Source organism: Chelmon rostratus, chromosome 2 (genome assembly GCF_017976325.1).
Source record: "Chelmon rostratus isolate fCheRos1 chromosome 2, fCheRos1.pri, whole genome shotgun sequence".
NCBI classification, from domain to species: Eukaryota; Metazoa; Chordata; class Actinopteri; order Chaetodontiformes; family Chaetodontidae; genus Chelmon; species Chelmon rostratus.
The window spans coordinates 8,125,062-8,146,946 of NC_055659.1; the positions used below are offsets into that span (position 1 = coordinate 8,125,062).

The window sequence follows — 21,885 nt, forward strand, 5'->3', positions numbered from 1 at the left end:
GCAAGCACATACACATGCACAGAGACAATACACAATATAGACATACAATAGTACAATACATGAAAATAAATCAGTAATCCATTATACTATATACTAGTGCAGTAATTTAAATGTCTGCCCTTAAATACATACATGTACAGACACACACAGCCATAGAGTTTTTACACATAAAAGACACTATACTGATATGACAAATAGCTTTCTAAGAACATAGGTCAATAAAAGTATTATGACTTGTTCTACACTGTAACTAACAGAGCAAAACTGCAGCTGCGCAAACACACACTGGCTTATAACATACACTCATGTACACACAGGCAGAATATGCACATCTCTGACACAAGCAGAAGTGGGAGGACAATGAAGTCAAATAAATTGTGCATGCCAAGAGTAATCAATCTGATCTGGTGCGACTCAGAGGGAACAAAGCCTTCATAACTGCAGCAGCATCTATTGGATCTCTTTGCTGTTGTGTTTCATTGAGGGAAACTAAACAGTGGAAGAGGAAATTAGACTACACTTTTACTACAGTTTGTAACAATTCCTTAATTTGGGACACAAACAATGAACAATAATTGTTTTCCACCTCCTGAAATCTTGACTGACAAGCAGATTCTTGTCTGTTTCATGTAGCTGTTCATATTTGCAGCTCCGGCTGCTTTGTCATCTTATTCCAGTTTATAGGCAGGAATAAAGATACAAGGAGAACCTTGAAAATGTGGAGCTAAGCGTTTTTCCCTGTGGACTGCTGCAGATTGATTCTTCCTGGCCAAGAATGTTAAAATGTTCTGTAGTCTTTAGTCAATCTGTTCTTACTGGATTGGTTTCAGAGCACAATGCAGCAGTATTCACAGGCCTGTATCAGGGTGCAGTTTAGAGATTACTCACTGATCGCAAGAATAAAGGTCAAAATGAAGCAGGGTCTGATGTAAGGGAGGCCAAAAATAGATTCTCCACTTTTATTAACACAGTTTGAAGTTTGATGATGCCTCGGGAGACTCAGTAAACTTATTATTTCATGCTGCATTTGAAACATGTGACGGGAATGTATGGTTCAGTTCTTACATAGCTTATGAGCTATGGTAGTCTGATTTAATCTGATACGACTTGCAGATGTAGCCATGGTAGAAGTCCTTCATCTCACTAAATGCACTCAGTTAATGCAACAGTGAATTAGAATTGCTCTATTGCTATGCACCACAGAGGAATTGTTTAGAAAAATCCAATTTTTGTTTTTCAAGAGTCAGCAAGCATAACGATAATCTGGCAAAGAAAGACTTAATTTATGTGTTACAATATGTATGTTCAGTTCTACATTATAACATTTGAGAAAGAGGGGGCTGCAGAGTCTGATGCAATATTAATGCAGGAAAGATGCAACGTAAACGCATGATGGGTAACTTCGATGATGTTTCACAGCAGAGAATTTGCCTCACTGCACATTATTTTAGACATCAGAGCAACAAACCATTAAAAAAAAGAAACTATATATAAAAAAAGAAATTACGTGGAATTTTTTGACTGACAATGAATCCCACAAACAAATTCTGACGTTCAAGTTGAGTTAGATTGATCACATCTGAAGCAAGTCTGGCAGAATCTAAAAGGGCACAATATTAAACATTCACAATGTCTGCCTGACTACTCTGACCTTTCCCTTGTTTGCAACCTCCACAGCCTTGTAAATATCCATGGGTAATTTGCCTCGTGAAGCTAATGATTTATCTCCTTGATGCATCAAGTCCAGCAGACACATTACTCGTGGCATGAAAATGAACATCGGAATGACTAATGACCCATGGTCCTCATCACATTATATCCCGGAAATCTTGATCATCATGGAATCTTCCAACTCAATAAGACAAGGAGGTTGCTTTGTTTTCTTTTTAATTACTGTCTCGATATCTGTACACTAGTGTTGGGCATTATAATGATATGCACAAGAGGTGGGGAACTTCCAGCCACTGGGTTGTATATAGCCTGCAAGACCATTTGATCCGGCCCGTAAGGCAATTCATAAAAAAAAAATAATAATAATTTTTTCAGCAATAAAATAAATTAACATTAAATAGTAGACTAACACCTTCTTCCAAGTGGTCTCTGTATGAAGCAAGCATGTAGCATGTCGAACGCTCCAAGATAAATGGACACACTGTGACAGTGTCTGTGTGATCTGGTCTTCATGGTGGACCTTACCAAGTGTCTCTCAGAGCTGAGCCTCAAGTTCCAGCAGCTTCTCAGCTCTCTGCTTTCAAATGTGAAATCATTTGAAGCAAAATTAAATTAAAGCTCTGGCAAATGCCGCTGGACAGCAGGTAACTGTGCATTTTCCTGTTATGCAAGAACAAAAGCCTGTGACATCTGAATATGCTGCTGAGTGTGAAAACTAGGCATTTGGTGAGAGGTTTCAGGACATGAAAAGTAAACAAAATGAACTACGCCATTTAATGTGGAACCAGCTGATGTTCCCGACAACTTACAATTCATTGAGCTGCAAAGCAACGATCTGCTACTGAGAGCAGCTCTTTCAAAAACTGACTCTTGAAAAGACTGACTGACCCAAACCTGGAAAACCAGCTGTGAGTAGCATCAGCATCATCATCACTATCATCTGACACCTCGCCAAAGAGAAGCAGTTCCAGCCATCCAGAGGTTGGTGTGATATGTGTTCAATAATTTAGCATGGCCCTCAAAAGATGTAAAAAATTGAAATGGCCCTTAACAGGAAAAATGTTCCCAACCCCTGATATGCACCATGAGAAACTTTTTATGTCAGCTGGTAAAGATTTTGCAAAACATTTAATACTTATATATTCTTGAATGCCATGTTGCCATCTAGTATCTCCCCTCATTTAAAGTCATTTTTGTCTACTTACATATAAAAGGCATGAAATACCCCAAAAATAATAGAACAGACCCTTGAACAGATCCTCTAAATTTGTTTTTTCAGGAAACTGACCACGAAATGTACAAAATGGCACATTTTAAAGTTGAAAAGTAAACTTGTCACTGTCTGATGGACAAACTATATACTGAACACAGTTTCTAAATTCCCTCAAACATGTACTGCAATGTTTTGTTACTTATTGCCAGAGAAATACACAATACCAATATACGTATCTGCAATAAGCTAACAGGCGATTTATCGCTCTAGCTGTATTCCTGCATTCCTTTTACTTTGACTATACACCAATCAGCCACACGATTAAAACCACTAACAGCTGAAGTAGATAACATTCATCATAATGTAATGTTCTGCTGGGAAACCTTGGATCCTAGCATTCATATGGATGTTACTCTGACACTCCCCACACAACTTAATGCTGTTGCAGACCAAGCATATCCCTTCACGGCAAAGGTATTCCGTGATGGCAGTTTCCTCTCATAATGTGCACCACCACAACTGCAGAAAATTGTTCAAGAAAGGTTTGAGGAACATGAGAAAGTGTTCAAGTGTTAACTTGGCGTCCAAATTCCTTAAATCTCAATCAAATTGAGCATCTGTGGTATGTGCTGGAACAAGTCTGATCTATGGACAACTTCGGAGGTCCTGTTCATGCCTCAGTGGGTCAGAGTTGTTTTGTCAGCACAAGGGGGACCTACACATTATTATGCTGGTAGTTTTAACGTTGTGGCTGATCAGTGTATATTATGACTACCCAAGCTACTCCTTCAGGCTTGTTTCCACTTCATCGACAAATACAAATCTGAGCCTAAAGCTTGTATCTGCACAGCACCTCATAGTAGGAGTGAGCGCATGTTCTTAATATGGACTATAATTATGTTGTGATCTCATACCATACCAGAAAGAAAAACAGATTAGAGAGCAACAGTCCTCAACTGCAACACTTTGTGAATACAACCACTTTTCCTCTGAGCTTACTGGTCTCACTTAACTGAGCTCAGCTGTGACAAACTGATGTAACATATAGCCCATAGTGCTAATGCAGCTCTGTGGTCTGAGAAATGTCTGCGTTTACCCTTTGGGCCTAGTTATTTACAGTGTACAGCCATGTTTTTCAGAGTAACATGACCAGGGGATTGAAAACGTAATGGCGTTTTCTCCAATCATCGCTGAATGCTATATCAAGTTTCTTTGTAATGTTCTTTACGGGAAACACGATAACGCTTTTAGTTCTATTGTGGACGCGCTTTGAGCTGCAGTTAAATGAATTTATCAATATGTAATCTGATGGAGACGTTTAAAAAATGCAAAACACTCATTCAAAATGTGTCAACGCTTTGCAGAAACACTAATCTGTCTGTCTATAAAACCATCAGAGAAACTCATGTAGTTTTTAATCATTCACTTACAAGTGAAATAATAAATTTGTAACCAAAATAAATGTCTGCATGCAAACATGTATAATTTAAATCTAAAAACGAGGGATATATAGTATGTGAATACAGCATTAGAGCATGCTGCTGCAGTGTAATCATACACTATGCAATTACTGCAAGACTGTCTCATAAGCACCACAAGCAGAGCGTAATAAGTGGAGGATTTAGTGAGATTTGGCAAACAACCATGCAAAGTGAATTTAGAATAAACTATGGTGTGTTTAGATTCAGGATTGTTTGTCCAGGTTCATCTACACAGGGGTCAAGTCCATTGACTATAAATCAGAAGATTCAATATAGGTGGGAAGAGGTGGCTTTAGAATTGTACAGTAAATAAGACAGCACGATTGGGAATGCAGGGAAAAAGTTAATGGGTTTTGGTTGTCATTTATCTTGCCATTGGTGACAGTCCCATATTCCTGAAAAGGATTCAGTGTGGGGCCATAAATCTTCGCAGGGTCATGCATTGCACAGGGGTGAAGAGGAGTTACGAAAGAGAGAGTGGAAAGGGGGAAGAAAGAGAAAGGGTGCAGGGGTGAAGTGTGAAAGAAAAAAGAAAGGGGGGGGAGTGAGTGGAGCCACTGAGAGACAAGCAGCGGGTGAGAGAGCAGAGTGGTGACATAAAAAGACAAATGCAGCTAGGTTGACACAGGGAGAGACAGAGTGATGTAAAGTGGAACCGACCCCTGAGATGACGTGCTGCAGGTGACTCACCATGAATCGTAGGTCGTCGAAGCCGTTGAGCAGGAACTTGCTCTCGTACTGCGGCAGCCCCACGTGCTCCAGCCACTCTCCCACCGGCTGGTCCAGGGCTTTACCACAGGCCCCATCTGCCGAGAGAGGGAAGCGCTTCAGCAGGGAAAAGCCGTTCAGCCGGTAGCAGCGGCACTCAGAGGACGACACATGGCATTGCCACATCATCCTCGGCCAGCAGAGGCAGAGCCGAGTGCAGCAGCACCAGGCGGGGTGGGGGGGAGACAGGGTCCAGGCCGGGGGTGAGGGGCTCCCAAGGTAAAGGCGGGGGCCCAGCTAACTCAAACACAGAAGGAGGGTAGGAAGTGCTGCAGGCCCAGCTCAAGCCCTGCAAGGGACTGACTAGGCTAATATACACCCACTGGTGTTAGTGTGACTGACTGGAAATGTCAGGCGAGGGTGGAGGTAGTGCAGGGAAGGAAGCCCATCTGAAGCTTGGTATGGTTAGTTATGTTGGACTGAGCCACTACGGCATCTTCCAACAAACAGGGATCACTAAACATTCCTTTAGTGAGCAGATGAGCGAGTGTAAAAATAAGTGCCTAGCTAGTCCAAGAACATAACACTGAACACGTCAAGAGACTAAATAATGTACAGGCTCAGGGAAAATGGTAATATTTATCACTAAATCAGACATTTTCATACATCACACATTATTTACTCTGCTTAAACTATTTCCGTATTTTTTTTTCTAAAATCAGCAATAACTCCATCCCGGTGTAACACAGAAATATTTTTCGGTTCCCATAAAATAAATTTGTCAGGGTTTTCACCACATACTTGTAAAGCTCTGGCTGAGTCCCATGGCTTCATTGGTCAACCTCTTTGAGAGCTAGGACACGGCTCATACAATGAAGGTAGCAGCATTCTAAAGTACTGTTGAGGTACTCATGTTATTTTTGATCAAGGAATACACATTTGCTTAAATAATTTTTCGTCCTTACTCCACAGCCACAAGGAGTACGGTCAGGTAGACATATTGTAAATCCTACATCAAAAAAAAAAATGTTGGCTTAGGATTTCCACAGTGTGCTGATTCCAAACTCCTCAATTCATAATCAAATCCAAGTATAGATTCCTTGATAAAGCTCCAGGTAAGCTCTCTGTCAGTGGAAAAAGGCTCAGTGTCCTTGGTGGTGCCAGTGTTCCCTGTACTGCCCAGCATTCACACTCTTCAGCAGGCTGCTGGCTGTGCGGCTCCGCCAGAGAACGTGCTTCTCATCTCTCAAAACAGCAAATCCAGGTTCAGATCCTACAGACGGCAGGTGAGCCTTTTGACTCTCAAGCGAGGATCATTGCAGGACCACAGTGCAGGTTAAGCTAGCTCCTTCCTGAGGCAGGCGCCCCCCACTCCCGCCCCAGCCCACCTGGTTCTTCTCCTCGCTGGGTACAGCTAGCAGCCTCTGTGCTCAGGGCAGAGGTTTGCTGCATCCCCTGCCTGTCTGAGACATGCAGGCAGCGCAGATGCAGTCACAGCAGCTGCTCCTGGCTCACATACGCTACCCCCTCACTGCTCACAGGGCATAACGTCCTGACGCCGGCTACTTCTGCACAGGAGATCACAGATCTGCCTCAACCTCAGCCACTGCTGCCACGTCCTTCCAGCATCCACGACAGGCAACAGACTCAGTGATCATCCCCCCTTCTCATCCGAGCAAATCCCTCAAGCTCTTCTTCTTAACTCCCCCCCTCCTCGCTCTCGTCTCTCTCTGCTTTCTTTCTCTTGCTCTCGATCTCATAGCCCCATTCCCACACTGTGTGATCGCACTGCAGGGCTGCCGTATGCTGCCTGATGAAGTGGGGTGCTGCTCCACGTAACCACCTCTCTCTCCCTCACTCTCCCACTATATCAATTCCCCTCCCTCTGCCTCCCTTTCTGGCTTGCACTCTCCCTCACTCTGTCTCGCTCCCTGCCTCCCGTTCTCAAACACACAGACAGATGCAAACGCACACACACACACGCACACACACCCTCTCTCTCTCTTTCTCTTTAACGTCTCTCTACCCCTTTCCCACTTTGTTTCTTATACAATTGCACACATATTCGCTCTTCGCTGTCTGTCTCTCTCTAACCTTACCCCACCTCACCTCCTCTCTCTCCCCAACTGCACTGATTAGAATTGCACAGAGGCACTCTGATCTTGCCAGTGCAGAAAGGACACCACCATCAGACGCAAGGAACAAGCACTGAGAGCCCAAAATCACAGTCCGTTCTGCGAAGAATGACGAGAATGTAAAAGGATGACAGAGTCGATGGGAGTCGATCCTCTTCTGCAGGGGCAACGGCATTTTTTTTTTAGGCTAACATGGGATATTAAAACAAAGAGCCTCCTCAAGCCCCTGCTTATTAGCAGATGGCTTTAATTCATTTACATCTTACTTTGATGATAGGACAAGGGGGGGCAGCATTGATTCAAGTCGGCAGAAGTCTCTAATGCACTCATACAGGAGAGGGAGAATGGGAGAAGAGAAGAGAAGAGAAGAGAAGAGAAGAGAAGAGAAGAGAAGAGAAGAGAAGAGACACACTTCAAGTCCTGTCTCTTCTCCATCTCACCCAGTCATACAGCATGACAGAAAAGAAGCAAATTCCATTATGTGCTTCCAGATGCTCATGTCACATCATCCATTTTTAGTGTACAACAGAGGCTACTTACAGGGAAAAGCCTGGATAAACAAGTGACATTATATAAAATTTAGATTTGGGGTAAAAAGAGTCATACACAGCGCAATTTGACTTTGAAAGAATAGCCACAGCCAACACAGAGCGGTAGACTTTAGCACCCACCTATGCAGGGCTGTTCACTGCGTCCATCATTGGTGTTATCTGGGTACGGCTGCAGGCAAAACATAATTATGCAGGCTTTCAAGCTGCTTGCAATCACCTCACACATTCCCAGATGGGTAGTCAGCCAGTCAGTAAGGAAGTCAGGGCAAGGAGAAGCAGTGCCAACAGAGGGAGGCAAAGTGAAGGGCTATTGATTGAACCTCCTCCGTAATTGACCGCCTGTACCCCCTGTTACTCCGGCTTTAACGATCAGGTAAAAGGCCAAGTCTGGTCTCTGCGACCCGTCAGTCATCCACAAGGACCAACGCTCATCATTTGTTATCAGGAAGAAGAAGCTGCTGTCAGATTTGCCCTGACTGGGGAGAAAAATGATGGAAGGAGGGAGTGAGAGAGAAAGGGACAGGGAGAGAATGAGTAGGAGACAGATAAGAGACAGAGAAAGACTAATAAAGGAGGAGGCGATGAAACATATGGGCGAGATAAGATGGTAATAGGAAGTAAGAGGGATTGAAGTGGACTAATTATGATTCACTACGAGATCCCACAACTCCTCCTCCTTCTTTACTCTTTCCACATGAGTCTCATACTAAAGTCAGCTCTCACACCACAATATCCAGACAAAGACAGTTAAAAATACCAGCCACCCCATCCAATTACTCCCATTCATTTGGGACAGTAACACCTCCCACAGTAGTAGGACCTAATTACTGACTGACAGAGTATCCAATGCTCCTCCGTGGGGGGGAACTGGGTCACTGTCTTATCCCCTGTTAAACAGGGCAAGCTGTCAAATCTATCCAAGTGTGTTTCTTTACTGTTTGCTAGGTCTAGACTTGGCTCCGAGGAGCGCCCAGAAAGACCTATTTCCAGCAGAGGAGGTAGAGGTTGTGCCTAGATAAAGCCGTGCCTCTTTATCAGAGCAGGAGAAAAGCACTAGCTCCTTGTCAACACACCCAAGCACTGGAGAAAATGAGCCGCAAAGCTGAATTAATTCAGGGAAACTGAAGGCGGACTCCTTTCCTTTGAACGTCAGAGTGTGCCTGTACACAAACCGAGCTGATGCCTCCTGTGTGCTGTTAGCCGAGCTCTCTCTCCACTCCCTCTCTCTTTTTAAGCTCATTTACTCAGCGCTCTCTTAGCACACAATCGAGGCACTCGTGATGCACGCACAAGACAACAACCTCATCCTTGAGCGAACAGGTCGGCACAAAATTGCCAGGCTGGTGTTTTTCGTAACCACAAAACGTTGATGTAAACGACGTTCAGAGATCTGCTTCCTGAAGATGAATCGGCCATCCTTGGCTCCTGGCATGAGAGGGGCAGTATACAAGCATAAGGTGGATGGAACAAACATACACAAAAACAGGGATAGAGGATAAGGTTTTCCCAGTGCTGTCACAACAAAAAGATAAAGGTGGAATGAAGAATGACAATTCAGGTTTCCATCTTTGTGCAGTCTCCCTTATCTCCTTCTCTTCTCCCCTCTTCTCTTCTCTTCTTTCACCCCTCCTCTCCCCTTCTCTCTCCCTCCCTCTCCTTGTGATGAGTCTGAAGGGTACCTGTTTGTTCCCTTTCATTACACTGACCTCTTTACTAAGTGACACATACAAAGCGACAAAACCATCGTCAACCTCCGGAACTACAGTACTTATGCACAATCTCCGATTAATATCGGAGCAGCGACTACATGACTCAGCTGAATCTGGGACACTTTCGGCATGCTGTTCTTCAAGCAAGGCCTATAAATAGCACACACCTATATGTGTAGAAAAAACAAACAAACAACATATTTGCTCTTATGTAATGTAGAATAACCTCAGGTCTCAATCGTTAGGATAGCAATTAATCTAAGAATGCTTGGATGTGTGGGAAGTCATGTTACAATTAAAATCATAAATTCACACTGCAATGAAAGCCAGCGATGCTTTAGGACTCCATTTTGGCCTAAAATAATAATAACCAATGTTAATATTAAATATTCATTTACTTTCACAATATAGGTTTTAATTACCTCTAGGCTAAAAGAAATTAACCTTGTTCAAACTCCTCATCTACACCTTCATGTCTAAAAGGAAAATATAACATAGGCAGTCAAGAAGAGATTTGATTTAATGAGAAGATGTCCTTAACATTTTATATACTCAGCATTTAGTTTAATGAGTTGCACTCGTCAAACGCTTCATTTTCCCCCATTACAAGTATTGCCATTCTAACTGCACAGACAAACAGCATACACGTTTAGCCTTTGTAATGGGCTGACGGGGAGAAGTGGTGTAAGATGCAATATAATTTGACACAATGATAATCTCATTTCTATTTTTCTGCATCCTTACTTTATATCTTTTTCATCACACCACATATTTTCTGTTTCTCTTCTGCTTTTCAGCTTGGTGTTGTCACACCTTGCTGTGGTCAGCAGATTGTTGATCCATGAAACACACTGTGCATAACTAATGAAAATTTTATCTTAATAAATCTGCTTAGCCTTCTGAAAGGCAGTCCTGTGCAAATCCAGAGAGGTTGTTACACAATACTGTATGACGAAACCACCTTATGGCAGAGTGTCTAATGGAGGCAGGTTTACACTGTATCAACGCGGGAGTGTTATCTAAACAAACTGAGCTCACGCCAGCTGGCTTCTCCCTCTGCACTGCCCGAAGGACAGTTGATGAAGCGTACTATCAATTCAAGCCCTACTGAGGTATACAGTAACTCTAGAAAACAAAATATGACAGTAAGGGGAATTTAGAAGTAGGTTTCCCATAAAGTGGAAACCTTATGTGTAACAAATAACAATGAGGTAATCAAAAAAAATGTCAGCTTCAGTCTCTGTGACTTACAAGAAAATTATCCTCCATCCTGAAGCTGCATTTGAATACTGAAAGCAGCTCTTAGGAGAGCGGCTCACAAATCCAATCAGGGTGTAAAAAGGTTTGTTACTGCTAACATTACATGCAATCATCGATCAACTATCATCAATGCAATATCAAGGGATTTTAAGAGCTTTATAAATGGTTAATGAATAAGACTCACTTAATACCCCACACCCAGTTGTCATTTTGTATTACCCAACCTATAAATTACACACCCGAGTCATGTCTCCAAAAAAGAATAATCACTCCATTCTACATGAAATATGGAAGCAGTTGGTGGTGAGGCATTACCTGAGCTCGGTGTGGGCTGTTTCTTTTTGGACGTTTCAATGCCTGCTCCAATCAAATTCATGATCTTCTCAATCTGTTACAGAGAACGAACATGACACACAAGGAAATAATCATTTTCACATTTGCAACAACTACTAATGAATAGCAATACAGAACAGTGTGTTGGAATTCTTTCAGTATGTATAAACATTTTCCAATAATTCAAAACATGCATTCTGGCTAACCCTCCACCATCCCACCATAGCCAAACCTATTACAAAGCAAGAACACTGAAGGACTGGCACTGGGTGAGGAGATAGGACAGAGAGTTGCTGCTGCTGGGAGTATTGGGAAGGAGGCGGGCTGCTTTGCAATGATGGATTACGAGCAAGAGTCCAACGTGGACAGCAATTCAATGACTAACCCACCACTCAGCAAAAAAAGCAGGGTTATAAAGTGAATTACAATCTAGAAGCTTTTGAATCTCCAGATTATTGAGGCCTATAGGAAGCCACGTAAGACAAGTCCAAGCCGCACAAGCTCGCCCTCCAAAGATTCAGATCTGTTGCTGACTGTTTCTTAGTGAGTATTTGATTGCCCTTTCAGTCCTGTATTATTTAAGCTTCACAGCATAAGGCAACAGCTTACTGCAAGGTTAAGTGAGCACAATGCTGCATGCAGGAGATTACAGAGCAACAGAGCAGAGACGAGTTGTTTAGGGGCTTAGAGCCAAAACTGTTTATTTAAGTAGTCTCTGACTTTCCATGAGAGACAAAATACATTTCCAGGTTGTCTGCTTTTGTTTATTTTGCTCGATAACTGAACAGCAAGTTCCAGCAGCTTGCTTTGGTGCTTGATGTAGTATCTCATCAAGTGCTGTTTAAAACATAAGTAGGATAAGTAATGGACATTGTTAATCTTTTTTTTTTTATCCTGAGCCACAGTTTATTATAGTAGAAGTCTGACATTTTTGGCTTTCTTGTCAAATTAGATGAGACAATCAATACCACTCTTACATCTGTCCATGAAATGTGAAGCCACAGCCTGCAGCTGATTAGCATAGCTTAGCACAGACTTGGAATAGCGGGAAACATCTAGCCTGATTCTGTCCAAAGGTGACAAAATCTAACTGCCAGCAACTCTAAAGATCACAAAATTAACACTTCATATATGCACCTAATTTGTTTAATCCAGACAAAAATCAGTTAGTGGTTTTATGGAGGTTTTGTCAACCTCACCTTGACAACTGGAAGTCACTGTGTCCAGCCAAGAAACAGTCCTGCACACAGTGCCCATGTAAAACCACAAAGCTGATTCCCTTTTTATAGTGCCCTAAACTTGACAGCTGCTTCATATTGAAAGACAAGACAGTGGAAGCAATCTTCTAAACCAGATCTCAACAAGAAGGTTCATAAGAATAGTTTCTGAATGTCAAACTATTCCTTTAAATACAACAGCTTGAAATCTGGGCAACATGGGACCACTTAAAGCTGTTGTGAGATGAGTTGTTATTGTAACCTGTCTTATTAAACATTCAAATACAAGGATTGTATTTCACTGATTTCATTCAGCTCTATTGGAACAGACATTTCAAGTACCAAATGCCTTATCACATGTACTGCATATTTGAATAATAATCAATCATCGCTGGGTAAGTGTAAGCAATTTGTCAACAGAACACCACACTACTTGCTGACACTTCATGCTTCAAGGACGACAGGACCTCATGCACAGAACACATGTACCATCCATTCCATTTTAAAGAGAACACACTATACATATTAATAGCATTCAATATTCTTTAGCTATTGTATCTCCAAGTACATGTTTTGACATTTAAGACAATTATCATGCTGGGGTCTCCTAAAATTTTAAGTGCGAACTAGAGCAAATCAGGCTGGGAACTAAATTTAGAATCACTAGAGTAGTCTATTCACAATCAGCAATGAAGATTTTTGCAAGCCTGAAAAGCTGATTCTGCTTTCACTAGTGACACCAGAGACACAGCCAGGCTTATTTGATGTAATATTTAGTGTTTGAAAAAGCCCTATGCACTTCGCTAGTGGCATCAACACTGTGGAAAAGCCTTGATTCATTTGGAAGTCAGGCACGTGGGACGAATGGCATATGCCTCCAGCAATACAGACCTCACATTACTCCTTGAATTAACCCAGTTACATTCTATATCATACACACACACACCAGGACTGCATTACATCGAAGCTTAAGTGCACCTTTAAAACCTGTCACCAAAAAGCAGCTTCTAAGGAAACTAGTGTCATCATAGTTAAAGTGCTGAAATATTTCATAACATTATGCACATACAGCCTCATCCACTGTATAAATAGCTAGATGTCTGGCCCCAGGTTAGCATAGAAACATAGTGAATATCCTCTATTTTTGTTATTAAAAACAGAAAGCTGTTGGCAAATACATCACCCATATATTACGCATACTTTTAATAAATAAAGGTACCATGTGAGCTCAGATGAATCGGTCCACTAATATTTCTATCAATCTATCAATCACAATCAGTCAATCTCAGGGCTGACACATGGAGACAGACGACCATTCATGCTAACACACACACTTGCAGCAATTTAGAGTTAATGAACCAAACCTGTGGGAGAAAACAGGAGCACCCAGAAGAAAACCCATGTACTGTACACAGAAAGGCACCAGTTTGAGCCCAGAACCTTCTTTTTGTGAGGCGACGACCACTAACACCCCACCACCATGCTGCCTCATTCATATTTTTAACCACTAAATCCACTTCAGCCTTAAACAGCAAGTACATATGTCAAATAGGTGAGAATGAAGTTGTAAAGAATTTTTAAAAACATAACAAATAACAAGGGGCTGGTTTTTGGATTTTGGGAAGTATGCAGATTTGTTTTTTCCCAAGAGTTAGATGAGAAGATTGATGCCACTCTCATATCGGTTTGATAAATATAAAACTACATCCAGGAGATGGCTAGCTTAGTGTAGCATAAAGACTGGAAACAGGAGGAAACTGCTAGTCTAGCTCTGTCCAAGGGTAAAAAATATCCAACTTCCAGCACCTCTAAAGTGCACTAATCATCACTTTATATTGTTTGTTTAATCCGCACAAAAAACAAAGTGGATAATAACAGTGGTGGTTTTACACAGGTTATGTACAGAACTATTTCTTGGCCAGGCACACTGACTTGCTGCAGTGATGCCAAGTGATGACATGAAGTGGCTGTCATGTCTCGTCAGATCTGTTAAGTGTTTTTGTTCACGAGCGTCATGTCTTGTCTTACACTTCCTGTTTTATTGTGAAACCTAACTCTCCTCTCGTTTCAGGCCCTTGACTTCTCGGTGTGTTTCCCGCCTGTCTGATTGTCTACCCCGCCCTAATTGTCTCCACCTGTTCATTGTTACCTCCTGTATATATAGTCCGTGTCTCCCTTTGTCCTGTACCAGATTGTCTCGTGCCGTGTCCTTGTACCAAGCCTTGATTTATCTAGCTCTCGTGATCCTTATCTTCCTGTTCGTGCCTTGTAATTTGTTTGTAAGTAAGTCATCATTGATTGAGTATTTTTCTAGTCTAGTCTTGATTCATTTGTTACTTTGTTTCATAGCCATTTGAGCCTCTTTGAGTTTTGATTTTTGCCTTCTAAATTATCCTTAGCGTCCTTTGTACTTTGAAGCCATACGTTGTGCTGTAATCATTTATCCTGAGCGCCTTTTGTTAATAAATTACTTCTTTATTTTGAAACTTCGCTGACTGTGTCTGAGTCCTGAAACCTCGTGCCTTCGGGCTTGTCAGTGGCAGGTTTTGCTTCTTTCAGACTAAGCCAAGCTAGCAGTTTACCCCGTTTGTAGTCTTTACACTAAGATAGGCTAACTGGCTGCTGGCTGTAGCTTCATATTTGCTGCACAGATGTAAGAGTGGCATCAATCTTCTAGCCTAACTCTCAGAAAGATAGCCGAGAAACATGCTGACAGGTGTTTATATTTTTTTGTCCACCCCATTTATATCAATGAGGGTAGGCCAACGAACAGAAACACCTCTCTGTATGATGCAATACAGTTCAACAGCAGCACAAACTACATCCTCCAAAATGAGCGAATGAGTACTGGGTATAACTGAGTTGTTATTTTTGGACATGTATCAAATTGTGAAATGTCCACTTACTCTCACCTGCTAGTCAGCTCTCAGCGGGAATACATCTGACACAAAGAGCACTGTCAGGTGAATTTCTGGGAGCAGGGTGGAAATAATCAGTAGATCTATTCACACAGAAATGTAATTGATAGTGCAGTTATGAAGCACATGGGGTTCAGAGTGGACTGTGTCATTAAATCAGCGGTGCAACTTTGAGTGATGGCACTACATCCTGAAGTGATTTTCATGTTAATGCAGGTTGATCTGCCCTCCAATTCCTGCACACGCTGCAAAAATTATCCCTTTCATGTCACCTTTTCATGCTCAAGCTTTGCAGTGAAACAGATCTGACTGTAAGGGGAAATGATTTTGCTTATTTTCGATACAAGTCAAGGGGTTGACAGACTTTTTGTGAGAAATCCACGTCCTTGAAATGTTCTTTATTCTGCATTACCTCTACATACCAGTGAAAACACAAGGAAAACAAGTAAAATTCTCTGACAAAGAAATTTATAATCTAAATAAATGACCAAAAGAAAAAATTAAGACAGATATTTCTTCGAGTGCACGCTCCAATTCCACCTCCATTTACACCAGAGAAGAGATCTAGTTCAGCAACTTTATGTTCTCTGTTTCATCCAGAAGCCTGAAACCAGCTCTTATGAAGATTTAATTTAAGAGATTATAGAGCACAAGCCCTTGGTGGTCAGATAATTTGACTAAAGGGTGAATAAACCCTTAGCAAGACTTACACAAAACTGTGGTAAAGGACTGGAGTAATAATCTACCAAAGGTCTGTAGGCCGAGTTGAGCTCCAAGATGGAAAAGCCTAAAAGCACGCTTTCTGGGTTCACACTTTGTAGTACAACTAGACGGACTACAAAGTCTGACCCAACTTTAATTGCTACTGATCTCGGGTTTGTGATTTTGACTGGGCCCAAAAGGACTCAAGAAAGATTAGATGAGCAACATAGGCTGCATTCTTTTTAGGAAAAGTAGAACAGATTGCTGACTTGAGTGAACGTGGCTCCAACATGCTCGAGTTTGTGCTCGTTACTCGTAAGTGAGCTCCAAATTGACGAGGAGTCAGTCAGTCAGTTTCATCCTGAGTCAGTCAGCCTCAGCGAGCTACTCCCTATTATACCTACACTCATTATCTGCAGCACTGCCCCTGAAAAAGATACAGTATATTTAAGTGGCACTGTCCCATAAGAGAAAAGGTAGAATCCTGAAATACTTAAGTAAACCAGGAAATTGAGTATTCTCATGTAATTACTTCTTCCCCAGGGTCTTTGTGTTTTCTCGTCTTGCAGGTCCACATGGAGAACGGCTGAACCTGGACTACTGATTACAGCTGCATCTCCTGCCGTGGCCCTGCTGGACATCCACTGGAACTTTTATTGTTACTAGCTATAGCATAGCTTATTATTATTTGATCATTAGTGCTGTACTATGTTCATATACTATCTGGTAATAACATGCTAATACATCACATACATAAATATATCACATAGGCACATACTTTGCCATATGCACTTCGTTTCCCTATAAATCTATTACAGCTGTCAAAACTGTGATTTCTGTCCAACCCTGAACCTCTTTCTCTCTGTCGCCCACCCAGAGCCTGGTTCTGCTCGAGGTTTCTGCCTCCTAAAAAGAAGTTTTTCCTTGTCACTGTTACCAAGTGCTTGCTCATGAGGGAATTGTTGGGACTCTGTAGATAAAGAGTTTGGGCTGTACCTGCTCTACGTAAAGTGTCCTGAGACAACTTCGGTTGTGATTTGGCGCTATACAAATAAAACTGAATTGAATTGAATTGAAAAAAAAAACATGCTTAAGACAAATTGGTAGCACAAATCAGAAAAGAGTGAATGTTCTCTATGGACCTGAGTCTTTACTGGATCTACTCATGTATGATTCCATCTTAGCTTTCAGTTAAACAGACATGGGTACTTCTAGGAAACCTGTTTTATTTTGTAGTTTGGCCTAGCAGATATACTGGTGAATATTAGCACTGTATAGATTGGTATCTGTGAATATATCATCTGAGAAGTAACAAGAATGTGCAGTACAGAAATACTGCGTAAGATACGGTTTCCACCGCGGGAGTTATCCCTTAAACCATATTTACACACTGTCATTCACAGTATATGCACTGCTGCGCTGCTACATGGCAAGCAAGTGGGCGTGTTGATGAAATTGCATGGAAAGTAGCTGCTTCGTACTCTTTTCTGTTTCCACTGACATTGCAGATACATCCAAAACACATTTAGTATTGATACAAATGCAAGACGTCAGTACAGATGGGTTCTCCTCAACCAGCACACTCTACCCAGGTGCCACCCCTCGCTGACATGCTATCAGATTTTTTTAAACCCTCCTATGTTGATGCAAAAATCAGTCCAGCTATATGATTTACACCCTATAAGCAGATTCTTCTTAATTTTTCCTTTGGAAAAGCAATATATCTGACGATGCTGAAATGAAGAATGTGACTTTTATCTAAACTCTGACATTGACAGAAGACATACTTTGCATATCATGTGGGAAATCTGAAATTAGTTTCTTCTTCGCAATTAATTCCAGCCTGATATGGATGTGTGCATTAAAAAGGGCAGAAGTTACCACTGCTTTACTGCTTTTGTAACTAGGGATGCACGATAATTATTGTGCCGATAGTTATCGGGCCGATAACAGGAAATTATGATGTCATTCCGATACGTCCGATATCATGACGAACAACCCCGATAACATATGTGTTTTTGTCAGCACGGCAGTGCCTCGCTCCCACTATGAGACCCGAATGGCCTGCAGTGAATGCTGCGTTCAAGTGACATTGGCATAATCAGAAAAACTCTTTCTCACTTGGAAAAATCAAGAATACCCCCTCATGCCAGAAAACAACTCGTTAACTCGGTCATAATTTTGCTAGTTGCTGACTTGAATTAATATTCCCAGTATTTTTTCACATGTTACACACAAAAAATAGAAACATGAACTTAAATAGGCCAAAAGAACGACTGGCAAATGAGGGAACTGGGGAATGTACGTTACACCTTGAATGCAGCATGCGGCACAGCGTGCTTATGAAAACAGAGTTCAGACTTCTTCAAAGTTTCCGAAGAAGATTGTTCGCTGGTTATTCGTAACAAATGATCCAAGGGAGTTCCACTAGGAGCGAGAAATTGCACGAGCTTTAATACCTGATCAGTCACCTGAAACATAACCACCGCTTTGACGGAGTTTGGAAAGCGTATGAGGACGCCCGGCCTGCTAAAGACACTAACGTTAGCAAGGCAGCCGCAAAGAAGCCACCGGGACTTACGCGACGGCGAGGCCTTCGGAAAGTCCAAGAAATTTGCCAAAGATGACCCACGGGCTAAGGTTATTGACGATTTAATCATGGACGTGATGGTGCTTGACTTACTATGGACTGCCCTTCTTCAGTTTGTTTACATAGATAAGTCTAAGTAAGGGATCATGTATCTTCCTTCAGGATGACATAGAAGCCCGACGCGACGCTTCTTCGTAGGAAACTGCTCACTATACGTTATCCCGCTTAGAACACGGCTTACTACTAAAGCATTCAATAGTGTGACACAAAATAGTGATTAAAACATATTTTATTGATTTAAAATGAGTCTACTCTTGCCTGTCGCCGCTCTCACTGCGCTCTGAAAGTAAACACGTAACTCTGCGGCGGTCGGCTAGTTTAGCTGTAGTTTGCGACTGTTTTTTCACAAAATGGATGAATATTTTTCCGACTCTGAGGTGGTGGACGATGACTTTGTTTACGATGGACGTCCTTACCGTTTTGAGCCGGAGTACACGGACGAGGAGCTCGTTGAAAGGAGGATGCGGAGGGAGAGAGAGGAACAGCTGGCCAAAAAACAACAAACGCGTATCTCCTGGCCGAAAGTCCCACTCTGAGCAACAGAGGCATTCCTCCTCTGTTGTCATCGATGAACATTGTCCACAAGAACACCACCAGTTGCCGTTTGTTGTTGTTTTGGCCAGCTGTCACAGTGTGATGTCAGTGTGTGATGTCACAGTGTGATGTCACAGTGTGATGTCACAGTGTGATGTCAGTGTGTGATGTCACGGTGTGATGTCACCGTGTGTGATGTCAGTTTGTGATGTCACCGTGTGATGTCACCGTGTCATGTCACAGTGTGTCATGTCACAGCGTGACGTGTGTGATGTCACTGTGTGATGTCACTGTGTGATGTCACTGTGTGATCTCTGATGTCACAGTGTGATGTCACACTGTGAAGTCAGTGTGTGATGTCAGTGTGTGATGTCAGTGTGTGATGTCAGTGTGTGATGTCAGTTTGTGATGTCACCGTGTCATGTCACCGTGTCATGTCACAGTGTGTCATGTCACAGCGTGACGTGTGTGATGTCAGAGTGATGTCACTGTCTGATGTCACTGTGATGTCACACTGTGAAGTCAGTGTGTGATGTCAGTGTGTGATGTCACAGTGTGATGTCACAGTGTGTGATGTCACAGTGTGTGATGTCACAGTTTGATGTCACTGTGATGGTCATTTCTAATTATATCATTCTGAGATATTAAAATCATCGTTTGTGGGGATGCATGATAATTATCGGGCCGATAACAAGAAATTATGACGTCATTCCGATAAGTCCGATATCATCACGAATAGCCCCGATAACATATATGTTTTTGTCAGCACGGCATGCCTCGCTCCCAATGGCCTGCAGTGAATGCTGCGTTCAAGTGACGTTGGCATAATCAGAAAAACTCTTTCTCACTTGGAAAAATCAAGAATACCCCCTCATGCCAGAAAACAACTCGTTAACTCGGTCATAATTTTGCTAGTTGCTGACTTGAATTAATATTCGCAGTATTTTTTCACATGTTAACCACAAAAAATAGAAACATGAACTTAAATAGGCCAAAAGAACGACTGGCAAACGAGGGAACTGGGGAATGTACATTACACCTTGAATGCAGCATGCGGCACAGCGTGCTTATGAAAACAGAGTTCAGACTTCTTCAAAGTTTCCGAAGAAGATTGTTCGCTGGTTATTCGTAATAAATGATCCAAGGGAGTTCCACTAGGAGCGAGAAATTGCACGAGCTTTAATACCTGATCAGTCACCTGAAACATAACCACCGCTTTGACGGAGTTTGGAAAGCGTATGAGGACGGCCGGCCTGCTAAAGACACTAACATTAGCAAGGCAGCCGCAAAGAAGCCACCGGGACTTACGCGACGGCGAGGCTTTCGGAAAGTCCAAGAAATTTGCCAAAGATGACCCACGGGCTCAGGTTATTGAAGATTTAATCATGGACGTGATGGTGCTTGACTTACTATGGACTGCCCTTCTTCAGTTTGTTTACATAGATAAGTCTAAGTAAGGGATCATGTATCTTCCTTCAGGATGACATAGAAGCCCGACGCGACGCTTCTCCGTAGGAAACTGCTCACTATACGTTATCCCGCTTAGAACACGGCTTACTACTAAAGCATTCAATAGTGTGACACAAAATAGTGATTAAAACATATTTTATTGATTTAAAATGAGTCTACTCTTGCCTGTCGCCGCTCTCACTGCGCAGCGGCTCTGAAAGTAAACACGTACGTTGCGTAGCAACCGCCTCTCACTGTGCGCAGGCCGGCAGGCTGGAAAACTTATTTCTTTACAGATATTCACCGAAATCATGTCAAATGTGGAGAAGTGATGGGATTTCCCAGACCTGAGAGAGTTTGGTTTACCGCTGTTTTTTCGGACTGATGGATAAAAGTTCTGCATCAGCTGATTTCTGCTTTCAGTGTCAGACATTAAAAAATCTGTCTCCAGTTTTATCTCCACTCAGCAGTCTTTTAGCAGACCGATCGTCCATGCTGTGTTTCTCTTGGTGTTTTTTTCGTGTCTGTCGGCTTTAATCTGGTCAGTCTCTGCGTCCTCAAGTCTTTTGTGTCTTAATATCGCTCCTGCTGACGGTCCAGCGTTGCTCTTTACTTTTCTCATCTTTTTTGCTGGGGACATCATTCTCCAGCCAAGTGTTTGGTCCTCTCCAAACAAATAAAAAAATAATGTACGGAAAATGCTCCATATTATGCCACTCAAATCAGCTGGCGATTAGAAAACAACTCGTTAACTCGGTCATAATTTTGCTAGTTGCTGACTTGAATTAATATTCGCAGTATTTTTTCACATGTTAACCACAAAAAATAGAAACATGAACTTAAATAGGCCAAAAGAACGACTGGCAAACGAGGGAACTGGGGAATGTACATTACACCTTGAATGCAGCATGCGGCACAGCGTGCTTATGAAAACAGAGTTCAGACTTCTTCAAAGTTTCCGAAGAAGATTGTTCGCTGGTTATTCGTAATAAATGATCCAAGGGAGTTCCACTAGGAGCGAGAAATTGCACGAGCTTTAATACCTGATCAGTCACCTGAAACATAACCACCGCTTTGACGGAGTTTGGAAAGCGTATGAGGACGGCCGGCCTGCTAAAGACACTAACATTAGCAAGGCAGCCGCAAAGAAGCCACCGGGACTTACGCGACGGCGAGGCTTTCGGAAAGTCCAAGAAATTTGCCAAAGATGACCCACGGGCTCAGGTTATTGAAGATTTAATCATGGACGTGATGGTGCTTGACTTACTATGGACTGCCCTTCTTCAGTTTGTTTACATAGATAAGTCTAAGTAAGGGATCATGTATCTTCCTTCAGGATGACATAGAAGCCCGA

At 42.2% G+C, this 21,885-nt stretch overlaps 1 protein-coding gene across 2 annotated transcripts in view; it reads right to left on the bottom strand.

Annotated features, from left to right (window-relative positions):
* Positions 1-21,885, bottom strand: part of anks1ab (ankyrin repeat and sterile alpha motif domain containing 1Ab) — a 48,906-nt gene that overhangs the window by 17,104 nt on the left and 9,917 nt on the right. For both annotated transcript variants that reach the window (XR_006007219.1, XM_041947794.1), the window contains exons 2-3: positions 11,044-11,116; positions 5,056-5,171 (exon numbers count right to left, since the gene is read on the bottom strand). Coding sequence is in view for 1 of the 2 variants with exons in the window: in XM_041947794.1 (XP_041803728.1) it covers positions 5,056-5,171; positions 11,044-11,116 (189 nt within the window). In the remaining variant the exon portion in view is untranslated. The remainder of the gene's footprint in view (positions 1-5,055; positions 5,172-11,043; positions 11,117-21,885) is intronic.